This window comes from Mus pahari, chromosome X, assembly GCF_900095145.1.
Source record: "Mus pahari chromosome X, PAHARI_EIJ_v1.1, whole genome shotgun sequence".
Classification (NCBI taxonomy): Eukaryota; Metazoa; Chordata; class Mammalia; order Rodentia; family Muridae; genus Mus; species Mus pahari.
The window spans coordinates 100395953-100412578 of NC_034613.1; the positions used below are offsets into that span (position 1 = coordinate 100395953).

A 16626-nucleotide genomic window follows, 5' to 3' on the forward strand; every position below is an offset into this window, starting at 1 on the left:
CTCTCCCTCTCCCTCTCCCTCTCCCTCTCTCTCCCATTTATTTACTATCCAGCCAATGCACAGTGCACCCCCTCCTGGTTCCCTCTCCCACAGTTCCTCATCAGATCCTTCCTCCCCTGTCTCCAAAGAGGATACAACCTAAAGTCAGGCCGCCCCCCCCCCCCTCCATGAGGCCTCAAGTCTCTCAAGGATTAGGCAAATCGTCTCCCACTGTGGTCACACCAGGCAGTCCTCTGCTTCACATGTGTCTAAGGACTCTGACCAGCTCATGTATGCTGTCTGGTTTGTGGCTCAATATCTGGTAGCTCCCAGGGGTCCAGGTTAGTTGATAATTCTGGTCTTCCTATGGGGTCGCCTCCTCTACTGCTCCTTCCATCCTTTCCCTAATTCAACCACAGGGTTTCCTGACTTCAGTCCATTTTGGGGGTGTAATTATCTGCCTCTGTTTCTGCCAGGCTCCTGTCTGGAAGCACATCATAACATCCCTCCCTTGAATTCTCCCCTTGAGCTGAATCCCATGAGCTGCATCTTCAATGGGGCTGGTTACTGAACTGCCTCTCCCTCAATCTCTTCTCCCTTTTTGTTCCTGCAGTTCTTTTAGACAGGAATACTTCTGGGTCAGAAATTTTGATTGTGGGTTAGTAAAATCATCCCACTTCTTGAAGCCCTATCTATCTACTGGAGGTAGAGTCTTCAAGTTCCCTCTCCCAACTCGAGCATTTCATCTGTGATCACTCCCGTATAGTTCTGAGAGCCTTTCACCTCCCAGGTCTCTGAAATTTTCTAGAGGGTCTCCTCACCTTCCACCTTCTGAGGCTGCATATTACCATTTATTCTGCTGGCCCACTGGGCTTCTCTCCTGCCCCTGCACCATGCCCCATACCTGATCATTTTCCCCTTTTACCCTATCCTTTCCCTCTACTGTCCAATAACCCCCCCTCTCTGCCTCCCTTCATTATATTCTTTCCCCCTACTAAGGGATTGAAGCATCCTCACTTTCATTTATGCTTGTTAAACTTCTTAAATTCTGTGGGTTTTATAATCAGTATTCTGAAATTTTTGATTATTATAAAGTTATTATTGGGTTCACACTATGAGGAACCTCACTTGGAATGATAATTTTTAGTTCCATACATTTTACTTCAAAACACATGATGACCTCATTAATAGCTGAGTAGTACTCCATTGTGTACATGAACCACATTTTCTGTATCCGTTCTTCTGTTGTGGGACATCTGGGAATATGTGCCCCTGTGCATGGTTGGGCATCTTTTGAGTATATGCTCAAGAGTGGTATAGCTGGGTCTTTAGGTAAATCTATTTCCAATTTTCTGAGAAACCTCCAGGTTGATTTTCAGACTGGTTGTACCAGTTTGTAATCCCACCAGCAATGGAGGAGTGTACTTCTTTCACTACATCCTAGCCAGAATGAGCTGTCACCTGACTTTTTGGTCATAGCCATTTTTATTGATATTAGGTGGAATCTCAGGGCCCTTTTGATTTGCATTTCCCTGATCACTAAGGACTTTGAACATTTGTTTAAGTGTTTCTTGACCATTCAAGATTTCTCTGTTGTGAATTCTCTGTTGAACTCTGTACCCTATTTTTTAATTGGGTTATTTGGTTTTATAGAGGTTAGCTTCTTGAGTGATTTATTTATTTTGGATATAAGCACTCTATTGGATGTGGGGTTAATGAAGCTTTTTTTTCCTCATTCTGTTAGTTGCTAATTTGTCCTATCAATCATGTCTTGTGCCTTACAAAAACTTCTCAGTTTCATGAGGTCCAATTTATCATTTTTTTTTAATCTTAGAGCATGAGTTACTGGAGTTCTCTTTAGAAATTTCCCCCTGTGCCAATGAGTTTGAGGCTCTTTCACAATTTCTCTTCTATTAGATTCAGTGTATCTGGTTTTAATTTGAGGTCCTTGAATCACTTAGACTTGAGCTTTGTGCAAAGTGACAAATATGGGTCTATTTTCAATTTTCTCCAGAGGAACAGCCAGTTTGACCAGCACCACTTATTGAAGATGCTTTAATATTTCCATTGCAAATTTTGGTTACTTTTTCAAAGATCAAGTGACCTTAAGTGTGTGGTTTTATTTCTGGGTCTTCAATTCTATTCCACTGATCAACATGATTATCTCTGAACCAATACCATGTAGATTTTATCACTGTTGTTCACTATATAGCTTGAAGTCAGATATGGTGATTTGTCCAGACGTTCTATTATTGTTAAAAATTGTTTTCACTATCCTGGGTTTACTTGTTTGTTTGTTTTTGTTTTTCCATATGACATTGAGAATTGTTCTTTCCATGTCTGTGAAGAACTATGTTAGAATCTTGATGGGGATTGGATTGAACCTGTAGATTGCTTTTGGTAAGATGGCCATTTTTAATATGTTAATCCTACCAATCCATGAGCATGGGAGTTTTTTCTATCTTCTAAAGTCTTCTTCAATTTTTTTGTTTGTTTGTTTCCAGGGATTGGAAATTCTTGCCCTACAGATATTACACTTGCTTGGAAAGAGTTACCCCAAGATACTTTATACAACTTGGGAATATTATAAAAGATGTTGTTTCCCTAATTTCTTTATCAGCCACTTTGTCATTTTATAAATGAAGGCTATTTTTTTAGTTAATTTTATATCCAGCCATGTTGATGAAGCTATTTATCAGCTGTAGAAGTTCTCTGGTAGAATTTTGGGGGTTGTTTATGTATATTGTATCATGTCATCTACAAATAGTGATAACTTGATTTATTCTTTTCCAAATTGTATTTCCTTGATCTGGTTTTTTTCTTATTTCTCTAGCTAGAACTTTGAGTACTATGTCAAAAAGTTATGGAGAGAATGGGCAGCCTTTTCTTTTCCCTGATTTTAGGGGGCTTGCTTCAAGTGCCTCTCCATTTAATTTATATTGGCTGGTGGTTTGCTATATATTCCTTTTATTAGGTTTAGGTATATTCCATGGATTTTTGATCTCTCCAAGACTTTTACCATGATGGAGTGTTGAATTTTGTCATATACTTTTCAGCATCTAATGGGATGATCATGTCATTTTTTTAGTATGTTTATATAGTGGATTACATTAATAGATTTTTATATATTGAATTATCGCTGCATGTTAGACATGAAGCCTACTTGATTGTTGTGAAGGATGATATTGATATGTTCTTGGATTAGGTTTATAAGAATTGACTATTTTTGCATCAATTGTCATAAGCAAAATTGGTCTGAAGTTCTCTTTCTTTATTGGGTCTTTGTATGGATTAGGTATCAGAGTAATTGTGGCTTCATAGAATGAAATAAGTAGTGTTCCTTCTGTTTCTATTGTATGGAATAGTTGAATAGTTTTAAGTTTGTTGTTATCTTTAAAGGTATGGTAGAATTCTGTAGTAAAGCCATCTGGCCCTGGGATTTTTTTTTTTTTTTTTGGTTGGGAAGTTTTTAATGACTTCTATTTCCCTAGGAGATATGGGACTCTTCAGATAGTTTAACTGCTCTTTATTTAACTTTGGTATATAGTATCTCTCTAGAAAATCATCCATTTCATCTACATTTTGCAGTTTTGTTGAGCATAGGCTTTAGTAGTAAGAGCAGATGGTTTTTTGAATTTCCTCAGTTTCTGTTGTTATGTCTCCCTTTTCATTTCTGATTTTGTCCAATAGGATACTGTCTCTGTGTGCTTTAGTTTGGCTAGGATTTTATATATCTTGTTAATTTTCTCAAAGAACAAGCTTTTGGTTTTTTGTTTGTTTGTTTGTTTGTTTTTTGATTCTATGTATTGTTCTCTTTGTTTATAATTGGTTGATTTTAGCCATGATGTTTTTCCTGCCGTATAATCCTCTTGGGTATGTTTGTTTCATTTTTTTCTAAGGATGTCAGATATGTTTTTTACTTGATAGTGTGTAGGAACTCTCAGATTTCCTTATGAAGATACTTACAGCTATGAGTTTCCCTTTTACCAGTGCTTTAATTATGTCCCATAAGTTTGAATATGCTGTCTTCTTTTTTATTGAATTCTAGAAAGTCTTTAATTTCTTTCTTCATTACTTTTCTGACCAAGTTATAATTGAGTATACAGTTGTTCTGTTTCCATGGGTATGTAGGCTTTCTGTTATTATTATTCATTATTGAAATTTAGCCTTTTTCTTTGTTGGGGCTTTACTACTGAGAACAGACACTTTGAACAAGGCAACTCTTATAAGGACAATACTTAATTGGGGCTGACTTACAGGTTCAGAGCTTCACTGCATGATCATCAAGGTGGGCACATGGCAGCATTCAGGCAGGCATAGTTCAGGAGGTGCTAAGAATTCTAAATCTGCATCTGAAGGCTGCTAACAGAATACTGGTTTCCAGGCAGCTAGGATGAGAGTCTTATAGGTCACACCCACAGTGACACATCTACTCCAATAGGGCCACTCATTTTAATCATGATGCTCCCTGGGCCAAGCACATACAAACCATCACAGCCTTAGTCCCTGGTGATCTGATCAGATGCATGGGATTATTTCAGTCTTCTTCTATCTCTTGATGCCTGCTTTGTGACTGATTTTATGGTCAATTTCAGAAAACATACTATGAAGTGCTGAGAAGAAGGTATATTCTTTTGTTTTAGAGTGAAATGTTCTGAATATATCTGTTAAATCCATTTATTTCATAACCTCAGTTAGTTACATAGTGTCTCTGTTTAGATTCTGTTTCAATGACCTGTCCATTAGTGATAGTGGGCTTTTGAAGTCTCACAGTATTATTGTCTGAGTTTCAATGTGAGCTTTGAGCTTTAGTAAAGTTTCTTTTATGAATGTGAGTGCTCTTGCATTTGGGACATAGATGTTCAGAATTGAGATTTCGTCTTGTTGGATGTTTCCTTTGATGAATATTAAGTGTCCTTCTCCATTTCCTTCAATAATTTTTGGTTGACAGTCTATTTTATTATATGACCGACCACTTATCCTGCAACAACTAGTTATGGGAATAAATTGACATTGTATATAATATATATATTTATACACAAAGACAAAGGATTTTCAGTCCTTTATAAGAGAAGATTAGCAGCATAAGGTAGTGCATATAGGGCAGGTAAATGCACAAATTCCTAAAAATAGGTGAAGGTGGAATGCTTAGCCCTAAACAAGATACTTATGTCCCTCACATTAAGACTCTGGAAACATTGTAAAAGAAATAAGGTTATCTTGGGGGACAGAGAGAATAAGACTCTGGAAACATTGTAGAAGAAATAAGATTATCTTGGGGGGGGAGAGAATAACATGTAAGTAAAATGAGATGGTAAGTAAAATAAAAATGATGGTTAGACTCAAAAGAGCAAGAATATTGAATGATAGATGAAATGCCATATACCTGTTCTAATCATGAACTCAATGTAATTATATTTGCCTAACCAGAGCATATAAAAGAATAGGCCTTTTAATAGACAATATCAAATGGGAGGGAGTCACAGACCCTGCTCTTAATCCTTACTGAAGTAGTCAACTAATAGATTTTAGGACATGCTGAATCTTCCCCATCAGTGATCAAAACCACTGATAACTCCAGTACACTCCTATGGTTGTTATAAACCTACTTTCACAAAAATATTCCTGGTTAAAAACAATACAAAACAAATACAATACAAACCATGTAAGTATGCAGCAAGAACTTTTAAGAAACAGGGGGGCTTGAAATTTACCTATAGCCATCTATTAAGATATTTCAAAAATATAAAAGAATAATATATATACTGGGGTTATCTCTCTGTATTAAAGTGAACAGTGTGTGAAGATACCATATTGTGTCCAATAAACAAATACTTAAACATTTCCTAAACCAGAATTCCATGATATATATTTTAGACAGGATATTAAAAAGATGTAAAAGTTGATTTTTACATTTTTTTATCTTAAAATTTCTCTTGTATGTTTCAATCACAAGTGTGAAATTTACACATAGAATTAACAGAAAACACAAGTAAATCTCTTAAGAAGCAAGTAAAATATACAGATGTAATGAAATGCAACAGAAAATCAAAAATTAAAGGACATCTCCATTCTTGTTCCTTCCACAGAAAACCAAGAGAAATGTTTAACACTTTCTAATCACTAGAGAAACCATTAGGAGTCAGGCCTAATGAATCATCTTACTTTATTGAATATACTATATAAATATGACAATGGAAGAGAAAAATTAATTAGTTTCTGAAAAGACAAGATTCTTACTCTGACATAAAAATACTAATATTAGACTACAAGAATACTCAAATTGAGTTTAATGAAGTTTTGTAGCATAAAAGGAATGAAATTAAAAATGATATTTAATAAGTGATAATAATTTAACCTATGGGAATATCAGAATACTAAATAGAATATAATGATAAAACAGAATGAGATTTTAATTTCTAGATAACAAAAAATTAAATTAAATTGATAACATCTTTATTCTTTTACATTATTAAAAGTATCTCATAATTCAGAAAAAAAGAACCACTCAAATTACTGGCATATTCACTTTTCTTAGTGACCTACTGTGGAACAGTTTTATTATTTGGAATATCCCTGGATAATAGCAAAAACGTATAGAAAAGTCATAATTATTTGACATGGACATGGAAGACTGTCTTACTCTTTCCTTTTGTAATACATATGGCAGCTACTTTCTTTGAAGTTATTAAGGTATTTTATAAGTGACATTGTCATAGAATAAATTTAAAACATGTAGATAATTTATATTGTTTGTGCCATAGACTAAAATCCTCTCAGGAACTGTATAGTCATTATGTAAAGGTTAATGAGAACTAATTATTTTTATAGAATTTCAACACATATCATCTTGAGTGAGGTAACCCAGTCACAGAAGAACATACATGATATGCACTCATTGATAAGTGGATATTAGCCCAAAATCTTGCAATTCCCAAGATAGAATTCACAGACCATAGAAGAAGGAAGATCAAAATTTGGATGCTTCAGTCCTTCTTAGAAGTGTGAACAAAACATTCACAGGAGGTAGAAAGTGTGATGGAAGGAAGAGAAAAGGAGGAGGTGGAAAAAGGGGCAGGATCATGTATAGGAGGAAACAGGGATGATATAGAGAGGGTCGGGTATTTGAACAAAGGTGTGTATCAATGTGGGATGGGGAACTTGGGGTATCCCAGGGGCTCCCAGGACAGAACAGGGATGAGATTAGCTGAAATACCCCCCCCCCAAAAAAAAGAGGAGGGAGAACCTGTAGAGACCATATCCAGAGTTTAAGCAAGGCCCCCAGTGGGTTACCCATTCATCTCTAAATTTTTAACCTAGACTGGCTCCTGTCTAAAGGAAATACTGGGACAAAGTATGGAGAAGAGCCTGAAGAAAAGGCTATATATAGACTGCATCACCTGGGGATCAATCTCATATACAGACACTAAACCCAGACACTACTGTGGATGCCATGAAGTGCTTGCGGACAGCAGCCTTTTATAGCTGTCTCCTGAGAGCCTCTGCAAGAGCCTGACAAATACAGAAGCAGATGCTCACAGTCAACCATTGGAATGAGCACAGAGACCCCAATTGTGGAGTTTGAGAAAGGACTGAAGGAGCTGAAAGGATTTGCAACCCCACAGGGAGAAGAAATATATCAACCAACTAGACCCCCTAGAACTCTCAGGGACTAAACCACCAACTAGAGAGTACACTTAGAGGGACCCATGGCTCCAGCCACATATGTAGCAGAGGATGGCATTGTTTGGCATCAGGAGGAGAGCCCCATTGTCCTTTGTAAGCTTGATTCCCCAGTGTAGAGGAATGCCAGGGCAGTGAAGTAGGAGTGAGTAGGTGGGAGGGGAAGCACCCTCATAGAAGCAGGGGTAAGGGGGTGAGATAGGGGGTTTCATGAGGGGAAAATGGGAAAGGGGATAACATTTGAAGTGTAAATACATAAAATGTCCAATAAAAATTAAATTTATAAAAACTGAAAAATAACAATAAAATGACTCCTTGTGACATTCTGCTATACTCACAAGTCAGTGCTTTGTTCAACCATCATCATGGAAGCTTCCTCCTGCAGCAAATGAGGAAAATACAAAGAACTGCAACCAGACATTGTGTAGAGAGTCAGAGAACTTTGGAACTCTTAATCCAAAACAGGATATATCCATCAAGTCCCTTTGCTTTGAGGATAAAAGAGTCTTAGAGCCAGAAGGGCTAGAATGCAGCATGGAAATAAGACCTAAAAATAGCATGATTAATCCATACATTGAATTCATATAGGCTGTGGCAGAATGCACAGGGCCTGCACAGTTCTTAGCCTGATGGCTTTCCAATTCTGAAAGGGGAAGTAGACACATGCCACCATCCCCAACCCAGAAGTTCTCTCCTATTAGAAATTGCTTCCCATAGAAAAACTAGTTTTCTGCAATAGAGCATCATTCAGTACACAAATCATGAATAAGGCCCAATAGTAGATGGCCATACAAAATGAACTCAGTGGCATTTTGGAGGTTCTTTTTAACATAATGCTTTGTTAGGGCGTTTTTTTGTTAAACTTTGTAGTTTGTTTGCATGTTTACTAGGTTTTCTATTTTTGGTTTTGTGTTTCTATAGGATTTCTATGTGAGAATGTGTTCTTGGCATCTGTATGTGTTTCTTGAGCTTTATCTTTAACTTTTTTAACTTTTTCTTCTGTTTTTTATTTTTTTTGCCACTGAGTTGTTAATTTTTTATTTCATTTTAATTTGTCATTTTAGATGCCTTTTTATATTCCAATGAGAGTAAAGGAAAGGATATAGATTTGGCCAGATAGGGAAACAGTGATTGCTAGCATCTGTACATCCATAGACAGCCAAAGGCTCTTCATAGCCAGCTCTTGGACTCACACATCATATCTAAGGAACAGTGCTGTTCCTGTATCCATTGCCATGACACCTACGCATAACCCTTTGCTCATGCATCACATGTGTCATGGCCCAGATAAAAGATGCTTACCCTGACCTCACCCCCTTAAAGGCCACCTCTACCAATAAAACTTCACATGTGAGACTTGAAGCTTGGTGTGCTCTGTCCGGAATTGCACCACTTATTCCAAAATTTGGTGCACAAACCTGTTCACTGCCTGTTGTGTAGGTCCAGGTTGGTTCAAGGCATGGAGCCTGCCACCATGTGGAGTGGCCACTGCCTGGTAGTTTAAGGCCTATGGGCCAAAATTCATCCCCAAAAGTCTGCCAACAACATGGGCTCACTTTTCAGTCACTGGATTGCTAAACCACATGCCAACACCATGGATTGATACGCTTTCTATCCCAGTAGGCATATAGGACCTCCAGTCCCATGAGAGTACTGGCCAGCCTTTACAGGTCTAAGGACTGGATTTCTCCCAGGTTTATATGACCAGCCTTCTAACTGACTCCTTATTTTAGGACTTCTACCTTTGGGTGAATCTCCTCCTTCTTGCTGTCTGTGAAGCTGCAGGAAAATCATTCTCCCTCAGACCCTGGACCCACAGCTTGGGCTTAGGCCTGCAGCTCTCAGTCACTAGCTTTTGTGTGATGACCCAGTAAGCCTACTGAGGACTCACTTCTTTTCGCAAAGCTACCCTGTTATTATGGCCAAACTTAGATGCTTAGAAAGTGATCCAGTAACTGGAGACTGAAGTCTTGGTGCTGGCCTTTAAAGTGTACTATCAGAGAAATGAAAAGGCACACAAACATTAATACTATATGCTAGCAAAGGCTACGTGACCAGCCCCAACCACTGCCCAGGCTTCCTGTCCTTCTAAGGCTAGGGAGCCACCAGATCCTTGCTACAAATGTGGTCAACAAGAACATTAGGTTGCCCTAAACCCCATAAGCCATCAAGGCCATGCCTAAAGTGCTATCAGCAGGGACATTGGGCTGTCAATTGCCCTTATGCTGCTCAGAACAGAGGGATATCACTCCCAGATCACCTTCCAAATGTTCTCCTAAGCTTGGCTATGAACCACTGAAGAAGCCTGAGCTCCCATAACTCAACCACTTCTATCACCAGCAGGGAACCCCACGTAGTCATCATGGTATCTGAGCAGCCTATCTACTTCCTCATGGACACTGGGGCCACTTACTCAGTCCTGATGGAATTTTGGCTACCCAACTCTCCTTGTTTCCCTTTTGTCAGGGTAGGGGGACAGTCTTACCAACCTCACCAGATTTCACCACTTAGTTGCATTTTTAGGGTTGTTCCTCTCACCCATTCATTTTGGTAGTGCCAATATGTCCTGTCCCCTTATTGGGAAGTGATCTTCTAGCTAAGTGGGGAGCCTCTATTTCATTTGCTGTCCCCATTCACTTAAACTCAAACTGGCCAGCAGCCTCTCTCCTCCTCCTTCTAGCTACCCAACCTACTAACTCTATCATGCTTCCTATGCCAGGCTCTCACATAGACACCCAAGTCTGAGATATCCAGAATCCCTCTGTTGCTAAGCATCGTTCTCCTATTGTCATCCAATTACAGGACTCTATCAACCACATTACCCAAGCTCAATACTCTTTTTCTCTGTCTTCCTAAGGAAAATACTCCTGCATATTACCTCTTCCCCCTTTAACACCCCTATACTAGCAGTTAAGAAACCTAATGAAACCTATCACCTGGTTCAAGATTCCAGGCTCATTAACTCTGTTGTGGTTCCTCTCCATCAAGTTATAGCTAATCTTTACATACTTCTTTCTGTTATTCCCTGTCAAACTTCTCATTTTGCAGTCCTAGATAACAAAGATGCATTCTTCTCTACCCCTCTAGATGCCCAGTCACAGAATATCTTTACCTTTACCTGGACTGAACAGGACACCCATTTTCTACCCAACTCAACTGGACTGCTTTACATAAGGGATTCTGGGACAGCCCATATCTCTTTGGCCAGGCCCCTCTTCCAACTTACTTTTCTGTCTTCCCCTAAATTTATAATCTCCCATTACATAGATGATATTCTTCTCTACAATTCTTCTCTAGATATTAGCCATGCTGGCACCTCTGCCCTTCTAAGTTTTCTGTCTAGTCAATGCTACAGAGTCTCACCTTCTAAAATCCAACTGTCCATTCCTTGGGTCACCTATTTGGGACTAACAATTACCCCAATCCACAGGGCCATTTCCTGTTCTTTCCCTTCAGGAAAAGAGTTCTTTCCCTTCAGGAAACACTAATAGAAGACTCCACACTTACTTTCCAATCATGCCCACCTCTTAATGTTCCCAATCTTCTTCCTTGACCAAATACTAACCACTCTCTATTACATTTCTGCATGGAAACCTCGGAGGATACATCATCCTTCATACATACAGGAGGGCACATTGTCCCAGACCATCTATATCTGGTTTACAGATGGCAGCTCCTTTCTACATGAAGGAGCCAGAAGACCTGGCTATACTATAGTGTCAGATACAGAGGAGGTTGAGGCACAGGTCCTCCCTTCTCATACTAACAATCAACAGTCTGAGACAATAGCTTTTACTCATACCTTTCAATAGCACAGGGACAGTCCCTAGACAACTATACAGACTCCAAATATGTTTTCCTTATCCTCCTGTCCCACACTACTATCTGGAAGGAGCATGGGTTGCTTATGACCCAAGGAGGAATAGTAGCTAATGCAAACCAAATTATAGTCATGCTAAAGGCCTCCCATCTCCCCATAGCTATTGGAATTGTCCATTGTATATCCCACCAGACAGATGACTCTATTGTCCTCAAGGAAAACAACCAAGCCGATGAGGCATGTAGAGCTGTGGCCCTTAGGGGCCTAGATTTGTCTCTTCCCCTGCAGGATATTCCTATACTACAACCCACATCCTTTCTCTCACCTGCTGACACTGGTCAAACTGCCCTATCTTCACCAGCTTTTTTCATCCTAACAGCCAAGCATTGTCTTATTTTGTTAAAAACACATCTAGAGCCTATTCCTGAGGACTTATATTTCTTTTTTTTTTCAAAGTTCTCAATTTTTTTTGTTCTTTTTCTTTTTTTTTTTATTATTTTCTTTATTTAGATTTAAAATGCTATCCCAAAAGTTCCCTATACCCCACCCCCGTTCCTGCTCCCCTACCCACCCACTCCCACTTCTTGGTCCTGGCCTTCCCCTGTGCTGGGTCATATAAAGTTTGCAAGACCAAGGGGCTTCTCTTCTCAATGATGGTCGATTAGGCCATCTTCTGCTACATATGAAGCTAGAGACACGAGCTCAGGGGGTAGTGGTTAGTTCATAATGTTGTTCCACCTACAGGGTTGCATCCCCTTCTTAAAATATATCACTGCCTCTTGCAAAATGGAGCAGATATCAGACTCCAACTACAGGTATTGTAGCACCCCTTTTCCTATCCATCAAGATAGAGGCTCCCTTCCTGGAACCAACTGGTAACTTGACTTTACCTACATGCTGACTGTCAAACATTACAAGTACCTCCTGGTCTTGGTGAACACCTTCTTGGGGTCGGTAGAGGAATATTGCTGCTGGGATTCCAAACTGACAAAACCACTCTAGAAATCAATTTGTTGGTTCCTCAGAAAATTGGAAATAGATCTGCCTGAAGACCCATCTATACCACTCTTGGGAATATATGTGAAAGATACCTCATGTACCACAGGGACACATGCTTCACTATGTTCGTAGTAGCTTTATTTGTATTAGCCAGAAGTTGAAAACAACCCAGATGTCCCACAAATGGAGAATGGGTACAGAAAATTAGGTTCATTTACACTATAGAATACTACTCAGCTATTAAGAGTGAGGACATCCTGAGTTTTGCAGGCAAATGGATGGAACTAGAAAATACCATCCTGAGTGAGGTAATTTGAACCCCAAAAGGCATACATGGTATGTAATCACTAATAAGTGGATAGTAGCAAAATAGTATAGAATACATAGGATACAATCAACATAACTCACGAAAGTGAACAAGCAGAAGTGCCTAAGTGAGGCTGCTTTAATCCTACTTGGGAGGGAGAAGAAAACAGTCATGGGAGGCAGAGGGAGGTCAGGATCAAGGTGGGAGATGGGACAGGGAGGGAAAAGGGGAACGTGATCAGGTATTGGGTGGGGGGCAAGGAGTGAGGCCCTGAGGGGCAGCAGAAAGAATGGAAATAGTCAACCTCTGGAGGTAAGAGGTGGGGGAACCCTCTAGAATGTACCAGAGACCCAGTAGGTAAGAGACTCTCCAGACTCTAATGGAGAGACTTTAGATGATATGCCCAACTATGGAGTGAGGGAACTCATAGAGTCCACCTCCAGTAAAGGGACAGGGCATCAAGTAAAGGGGTTGGGTTGTATTCCCACAGTCAAAAACGGTCCGAGAATTGTTCCTGTCTAAAAGAACTGCAAGAACAAAAATGGAGATGAGACTGAAAGAAAGGCAGTCCCAGTGATAGGCCCAACATGTGATCCACGTCAAAGGGCAGGCTCCAAGGCCTGACACTATTACTTATACTATGGTGTTCTTACAGACAGAAGCCTAGCATGGCTATCCTCTCAAGGCCCAACAGGCTGACACAGTCAGATATTTAGACTCAATCATTGGGCTGAAATCAGGGAACCCTGTGGCTGAATTAGGGAAAGGTTGAAAGAAACTGAGGAGGAGTGCTGTGGAGTAGTGGACCATGAGAGGTAGCCTGATCCTCAGTTGAGCTAAGGTTAGAAGGGTCAGAGATCCTGAAAGGATTGTAGGAGCTTTGTCTGCTCTTGGGCATCAGGCCCTTGTCACCAGCTGCAGCCCCCCATATATTTGTGGCCATCAGTAACATAAGGGAAACACCCCAAGCCCCCCAAGCCTCCCACATATAGGAAAGAATGTGATCTGTGATCACTTAGGCTCAAGACAGTTCTCCATGCTACTGAGGTACATAGAGGTTGGGAGGGCCTAGCCAATAACTTTCCTTCCCAGATATTCCTCTCTGCAAAAGGTATTTAATCTAAGGCCCACCGTGAGAAGTGAGGTATGGTTTTTCACATCCAATTTCTGCCATGACAATAAATGCCTTAAAACCATGGACTGCTTCTTTTCATTGGGATCCACTGTGGGGAGCCGTGGAGAAGGCTTTCACCTATAGAGCTACTGTCTACTCTCCCACAGATGACCTTCCTGTCTCCCAGCCAGGATTGCCACCAAGCTCGATGCCATTAGGCCAAGAACTCTCCCTGTGGGACCAGCCAGAGCCTCATCTTTTGACACCCTGGCCCTTGACTAGATCCAAACTGAAGCATCCTGCTCCATTCTTGGGTCTTCCACTGCTCCCAGTGGTGCCTGGGTGTTCAAGAGCCTGAGAACCAGGAGGCCTTGGCCACTTCACAGGCCCTGGGCACTCCCTAGTCATCTCTGGCAGACCTGTGCCTCAGACTGCCCTTTCCCAGACCCCTGGAGCTGTGCCCCGGGGACTTCCTTATAGTCCATCCCCTGCCTGGTTAAGGCATGGGGTCAGCACAGTCAACTTCTCAAGTCCTGCCTCCCCAGTTGGCCGTGCCCTGTGGTGGAATAGTTAAGGGATCCTCAACCCTACTGAGAGTAAACCCATAGGAAGACCAACAATATAAACTAACCTGGACCACTGAGATCTCTCAGAAACTGAGCCACCAACCAGGCAGCATACAGGAGGCTCAATAAATACACAGCAGAGGACTGCCTGGTATGGCCTTAATGGGAGAGACAAGCCTAACCCTAGAAACACTTGAGGCCCCAAGGTTTGGGATGGGGACATCCTTTTAGAGATGGGGGAGGGGGGGAGGAATGAAATGAGGAACTGTCAGAGAGTGGACCAGGATGGAGGCAACAACTGGATCATAAAAATATTAATTAATTAAAGTAATAACAAAGGAGAGAGAGAGAGAGAGAGAGAGAGAGAGAGAGAGAGAGAGAGAGAGAGAGAGAGAACGAACCTCTTGGCGGACTTTCATGACTTTAGGCATATGTACTGGTGAGTCCAAAATGTATACATGTTGTCAGCAACTTACTTTCAGTTACCAATTTCATAAATACAATTACCTATTTGATATTTTTACTTTGGTATATTAATATGTATCTATCTGTCTTAGTCAGGGTTTCTATTCCTGCACAAATATCATGACCAAGAAGCAGTTGGGGAGGAAAGAGTTTATTCAGCTTATACTTCCACATTGCTGTTCATCACCAAGGAAGTCAGGACTGGAACTCAAGCAGGTCAGAAAGCAGGAGCTGATGCAGAGGCCATGGAGGGATGTTCTTTACTGGTTTGCTTCCCCTGGCTTGCTCAGCCTGCTCTCTTATAGAACCCAAGACTACCATCCCAGAGATGGCACCAACCACTGTGGAGCCCCAGCTTTAACACTCCCCAAAGCTGTTCAGAGCCTCAGCTTTAACACTCCCCAAAACCTGTTCCCCAGATCATTAGAAATGCAGCCAGTAAAGAGCTCTTTGTTCTCAAAGGCTAGCAGGAAGCTTTCTGTCCCTCTGCCTGACAGCTAGTTCTGCAATTATTGCCAGTTGCCCCAGCCAGGTGCCCATTTCCCCATGTTTGGGAGCAGGAATGTGCACCAAAAGATAGCTTATGACTCCTTTGACAATAAAAGAAGCCAGGTGTTACTTTCCTAACCCCTGTGGAATGTTTACTAAAGATAACTCCTCTGGAGAAGAGCTATAATTCTCTTACTCCCCATTCTTGTGATCCTACCAATGACAGCCACTTCCCATCCATCTTCCCTTCTCATTCTCATTACCTTCCCCCTCCCCTGCAACTCCTATCCATCTGCCCCTCTTTCACCTCCTACCTCCCCATACCCAATACATATACCCTTCACCTCACTCGCTTTCTCTACCTTCCCAGTATCCCATCCATTTACCTTTCTTTTCCAACCCTAACTCTCACCCATAGTTACCCTAGGTTGGAAATTGTACAATATATATCTAGAAAAGATTAAAAGGCATCACTTTGCTCAAATGAAGTAAGAAAAGAAAACATGACTGATAAAGTGAACCACTTCTTTTCATTATTATGACCATTACATGTCGAAATTACATTGCATACCTCTTGGTCCACTCTCGTGCCAATTTATCATACTGTCTTAAATCCCTGAGGTAGATATTTGCAATTTCAGGAACCAGAGGGTCATCTGGGTTTGGATCACATAATAGAGAGCAAATAGACAGAAGAACTTTGGAAATCGTAAGTGCAGGTGACCACCTAGAATTCAAGATGTCTAGAGAGATACTTCCATTTTTGCTAATGTTTGGATGGTAAATTCGGGTTATGAACGAAACTTTGGGGGGCTTGAAGGGGTAATCGTATGGAAAGTGGACGGACAGGAAAAAAACCCCTCCCTGGTAGGGGCTATCTTCAGGCCCCATTATGGTTGCTTGCCAATGAAACATATTTTCTGCCACTGGCCCTGCAGAACACTGAGCCGGGGGATCTTGAGAGAGGGCAAGCAACTCCTTCTGGAGTCGCTTAAGAGCCACAGCCCCCAAAGGAGTTTGAGCCATCTTCACGGAGTATGGCAGCTGGTAGATGGCTCTGTTGCACCTAGGGTATAGAGATAAGAAAATGACAGATGATTAGGCTGAAGGAGGCTAAGTCACGTTATTAAAGCGCAATTCAGAGATGGAATTCAGAGATGGATAGGGAGAGAGAGAGAGAGAGAGAGAGAGAGAGAGAGAGAGA

At 40.8% G+C, this 16626-nt stretch overlaps 1 protein-coding gene across 1 annotated transcript in view; it reads right to left on the reverse strand.

Moving 5' to 3' along the window:
• Positions 1-15935: 15935 nt before the first annotated feature.
• Positions 15936-16626, reverse strand: part of LOC110314009 (ubiquitin-conjugating enzyme E2 D4-like) — a 927-nt gene continuing 236 nt past the window's right edge. Inside the window, exon 2 of the mRNA XM_021188483.1 lies at positions 15936-16488. Within this exon, the coding sequence (XP_021044142.1) occupies positions 15981-16448 (468 nt within the window). The 5' untranslated portion in view covers positions 16449-16488 and the 3' untranslated portion in view covers positions 15936-15980. The remainder of the gene's footprint in view (positions 16489-16626) is intronic.